At 39.4% G+C, this 5,598-nt stretch overlaps 1 protein-coding gene across 1 annotated transcript; it reads right to left on the reverse strand.

Annotated features, from left to right (window-relative positions):
* Positions 1–3,976: 3,976 nt before the first annotated feature.
* Positions 3,977–5,363, reverse strand: LOC104112009 (uncharacterized). The gene has a single exon (XM_009621833.4). It carries the CDS (start codon positions 5,187–5,189, stop codon positions 4,155–4,157), a length of 1,035 nt encoding a protein of 344 aa, XP_009620128.1. The 5' UTR covers positions 5,190–5,363; the 3' UTR covers positions 3,977–4,154.
* Between the last annotated feature and the right edge of the window lie 235 nt (positions 5,364–5,598).

Consider the following 5,598-nt stretch of genomic DNA (forward strand, 5'->3'; position numbering starts at 1 on the left):
GTCCCCCACTCCCTTTTCGTTTCTGCGACCTCCTGGCCGCTTTTGCGGCTCCGCACGTGCGACCAAAACCCCGCAGGTGCGGTTACACCAGATGATAGCAGCTCCAGCATTCCTCCAAGCCCAAACTCGATCTGTTTACCATCCGGAATCCACCCGAGGCCCTCGGGACATCAACCAATTATACCAACAAGTCCTAAATGTCATACGAACTTAGTCGAGCCTTTAAATCACATCAAATAACGCTAAAAATACGAATCTCCCTCCAATTCAAACTTAATGAATTTTGAAACTTCAACTTCTACAATCGATACCGAAACCTATCAAATTACGTCCGATTGACCTCAAATTTTGCACACAAGTCACATTTTACATTACGGACCTACTCCAACTTTCAAAATCGGAATCCGACCCCGATATCAAAAAGTCCACTCCCGGTCAAACTTCTCAAAAACCTTCAAATTTTTAACTTTCGCCAAATGACCCCGAAATGACCTACGGACCTCCAAGTCCATATCCGTACGTGCTCCCAATACCAGAATCACAATATGGAGATATTTCCATACTCGAAATTTCAAACGGACATCAATAACATTAAAATGCACTTCAGCCAAAATTTATGAAATTCTTCTAAATGCCAACCTTCCGTAATAAGCGCCGAAATACTTTCGGGTCATCCAAAATCCGATCCGGATATACGCCCAAGTTCAAAATCATCATACAAACCTGTTGGAACCTTCAAATCCAGATTCCGATGACGTTTACTCCAAATCAACCCTTAGTCAATTCCTCCAACTTAAAGCTTCTGAATTTAGAATTTTCTCTCCAAATCAACTCCGAACTCCCCGAAATTCAATTCCGACCACACGAACAAGTCATAATACATGAAGTGAAGCTGCTCACGGCCTCAAACCGCCGAATAACTCTCTCAAAACGATCAGTTGGGTCGTTACATTCTCTCCCACTTAAACATATGTTCGTCCTCAAACGTGCTAAGAACTGCTCTGGAGTTGTCCGAAATCATTGGTCAACACCTCGTGCACCTACCCGTGCTACCACAACCCAGTTGAGCACATTAGCTCGAGCCAGTCTAAAGATCTTCCATTTTATTTAGTTAAGTAAGCCTTAAGTCAAATTCCAACATCCAGAATTCTCTACCAGGCCTATTTCCAACATACAAACACCGTATCAATCACTACACGATGCACCAATACATGATTGCATATCTTTGTTGAATTCACCATGTACCGCATAATTCACATGACCATAATAACATCCTCTGTCACCAATAGCACCACAATTCAACGAATATGATGCCCACAACACACTTCATGATACATATAAGTCCTGTTCCAACTCTTGCAATACTGCAACGACGGAAGAGATGTGTAGAAATTCATAACCAACTGCCGAGTCGACAAAATATTGAGTCTCTCCTCCTGACAAGAACCATTACCTCATTATGAACCAAATAATGATAATGTACTTTAATATGCCTCATATAAATCCGTTCGCACTGATCCTAGGTCCAAAAATCTCATCTCACCCATTACAAGCTGCTCAGGCAATAAGCCACCTCAGACACTGCCAAAAATCTCATATGATGCCATAATGTGCCAACAAGCTACAAACTCGAATGTGATACATAAGGAAAAACGAACTCCGGAAAGAACTACTCAACCCACGTAACTAATTAAACAACCAAAAGGATGTTATGAACTTTCTCGGAAACGAGAAACAAAACACACAAGAATAGATATGGGGAACTGTACTCAACATCATACTGTTGCGGCGTGCAACCCGATCCACACATGATACTGTTGAGGCATTCAACCCGATCCAACCATGATAACCGTGGCGGCGTGCCACCTGATCCAAACAACGTACCCGTGGCGGCGTGCCACCCGATCCAACCATATACCCGTGGCGGCCTGCCACCCGATCCACATATAACAATAAATAGGAAAGTACCCATCAAGCCAAAACGCTTATACCTACGAAATACCCGAATGTCAACCACAAGCACGCCAAGTGCACAATACCATCCTTGGGGAGACAGATAGCGCTATACGCTACAAAACTCGAGCACGACTAAGGTGCAATAAATGACCTGCATCTCGAGAGCCATCCTGCTCATATAACACCACAAACTATACGGGATCTCAATACGAGTGCGAATAATCAAACCGTCTCATAACCCACATGGCACAATAGAGACTACACGGAAGGGCTGACAACAAAAATAACATCCAGGGCCCGAAGGCCCCTCCGAAAATATTAAACTTCTAACTTCTACATCCGATGCCGAAACCTATCAAAACAAGTCCGATTGACCTCAAATTTTGTACACAAGTCACAATTGACATTACGGACCTACTCCAACTTTCGAAATCAAAATTCGACCCCGATATCAAAAAGTTCACTCCCGGTCAAACTTTTCGAAAATCATCCAATTTTTCAATTTTTGCCAATTAACGGCGAAATGACCTACGGACCTCCAAATCGACATCCGGACACGTTCTTAAGATCAAAATTACCATACGGAGCTATTGAAACCGTCGAACCTCCATTCCGGAGTCGTCTTCATACAAATCAAACTACTATCAATTCCTACGACTTAAATTTCCATTTTAGGGACTATGTGTCCCATTTCTCTCCGAAACCAAAAACCAAGACTCCCGACAAGTTACGTAACCACAAAATGAAATGGAGGAAGCAATAAATAGGGTTTCAGAGCTAATTCTCTCAAAACAATCGGCCGTGCCGTTACAAAATATTAGAAAATATTTTTCGGAAAAATATTTTCACTCACCAACCAAACAAGGGAAAATAAGTGATAATATCAACCATTTTTCGTGGAAAACATTTTCCTTCGTACCACCTGAATTCGTGCAATTTTCTTGTTGAAGTTGAACGAAATTTCTTCGTCTTCAAAAAAAATTGAATTTTTTTCTTTCTCTCCCATATAATTATTTTCACATACGTTCGTGAGACGATGAATATATCTTTGAAAGAACTTTAATGGGAAGTGGAAAGATAATTAACCAATGTTCTTAGAACAACCTTACAAATTTATATCAATACGTTTTAACCCTCATACTTACAAAACAGAATTTTAAAAAAAGATAAATTTATAGTTCCACAGTAACAATTCAGCTAAGCTATTCCTTTACCTAACCACTCTGCTCCTAGGAAAAGACAAAGCTGTTTCGTTTTTTTGGTGCCATCAAATTAAGATCTCGGGATGACCCTACAAATGGAAAATTTGGCTTTAATTAGAGACTTTGTATTACTTGTTGTTGTATAACTAGTATCTTACATTTGGACTATTGTGGTTCGCCACCTCCACCTTAAATTCCATAATCCATGTTTTAGTAAACAAATACTAATTGGACGGCTATCAATGCAATAGGTCTTAGTAGTTTTTTCAACATCTATTAAACTGCGAATTAGATTAGTCGGATATCTTAAAACGGATACCAAATATCAATTGGAAATCTTTAAAAACAAAATTTAAAAAAAATAAGCCGACGGAAGTCAACCAATTAATTAAAATTAAATCATTAAAATGATCACCAAGGTTTGCATGTGGATTATTCCTCTATTCTATACACTTTTCATTCTTAATTATCGTGATCACGTTTTAAGGGTATGATATTTTAAATTAAGAAGCATTGTACTTATCCTGTTATAATTTTAAATTTTACCCATCAAATCTGCTAAAAGTTTTTATGAAAGGAGCAAGCTAAAGATTTGCGAGGCTAATTAAGTGTTGTTGAATCCACTAGATAAAAGTGTAGAATTAGTAGATAGCTATAGCCTATAAGTGGACCAGCCAAAAAAAAAAACAAGAAATCCAATTGCTAACTTTTATAATAAAAAAATGTTCAAAAGCGCAAAAAAGCAAAAAAATAAATTGACCAGAGTGAGATGGGATTATGTATAGAATCCCTTCGTGCCAATTTGGATTAGTAAACAGTAAATTTTAAATACGAAACGATTAAAATAAAATACGGAGGTAGAAAAGAACAATCTTTCTATCCACTGTGTATGACTTCAACTAATTTATACCCAATAAAAATGAAGTATACTGCTATTCTCAGACCAACATTTTCATCAAACTGTATGCTTTACACAGCTCTAGACGTTGAAAATCCTTAGCTTGAATTATGATAAAAATCAATGCAAGAATCCTCCTCTGGACATATTTCCTCTGGAGACCCTAGAGAGTCCACCACATCTTCCGTGCTCCACCCCGCACGTAATAACCTCTTTGACAATAACCTCACGTGCGATTCCACCCCTTTCTTGTCGACAAATACGCCGGCGTCACTGCGTCTCCTCCGGCCACCGGAACCGCCGTCTCCGCCGCCGTCCACCATCATCATCTCTCTAACATCCTTTTCTTTCCACCCCGCTTCGGTCAACCTCAAAAACACATCCTCTAAATACCCTTCAAGATCCTCACTCCACCACCGCCGGTGCTTTCCACCGCCACGCGCCGCCGCCATCTCCGTCATATCCGTCCAGAACTCAATCTTCCTCGCCTCCGTCGCCGCCCATGCCGGTGCATTCAGCAAATTAAACAAACTTGGTCTCCTCAAAAGCATCCCATTGCTCTGAAACTCTACTTGCTGAAAAAACCCGGATATATCAAAACTCCATAATTTAACCTCCCCATCATGCACGTAAAACACAGGATTCCCAGCCAAACACGGCGTACACGGTATATAAAAATGCTGATAAATGGGAACAAGAACAGGGGCAGCTTTTTTCAAGAACTCCTTTGCTATATCCACAGCTTGATCATTATCAAATGGCCTATCACCCCAAGAATCAATCCAAAAGTTCCTTTTCTTTACTTCTTTACACAAACTCAAGATCGGAAGATTTTTCAGGATTTCTAGTTGTTGTTGTGACGAGGATCGCCAGTTGGGAAATCCAGAGCCAGTGGGGAGACCTTCTTGAAGGATGGAACGGAGATCAGGAGGGAAACTGAAGTTGAAAGTGGACTCAATGGAGGAGAATTCTACGTCGGAAAGTCCTTTTTCGACGATTATGTTGGAAGATTTGAGGTGTTGTACGACATTTTTGGCGTAAGCTGCGTATGAAAAGCAAACTCGTGCTGGTTTAATTGGGTTGCAGATTGTAGTTGAGATGGGGCTTAAGGTTTCTGCAACTGCTGCTGTCATTGCTTATGGGAAAAACAGATCATGAACTAATGGAAGTGTTCTTAGGCTGTGATATTATAAAGGGTTTGATCCGACGAAAATGAAAGAGAAAGTGAGAGATAAAGGGGGGAAGAAGTTATTAGAGTAAATAGTGGAGAATCAAACTTACCTGTACTTAGGGTCGTTTGGTTTGTCATATTAATAGAAATAATACCAACATAATATTATGTACAATATTTGATTTTGTTGTATAGCAAAAAATAATCGTCACGTAATTTAACGTATATTTGCTTGGCCTTATTAAACTTTGTATTAGTAATACTCGCATAAGTTAATTAATCATAATTTTATGTGGCATAAAATATAAAATAAAAATAATTGTATTAGCAATGTATGGATAAGTGTAACCAATGGAATAAATAAAACCTTT

This window comes from Nicotiana tomentosiformis, chromosome 2 (assembly GCF_000390325.3).
Source record: "Nicotiana tomentosiformis chromosome 2, ASM39032v3, whole genome shotgun sequence".
Lineage (NCBI taxonomy): Eukaryota > Viridiplantae > Streptophyta > Magnoliopsida > Solanales > Solanaceae > Nicotiana > Nicotiana tomentosiformis.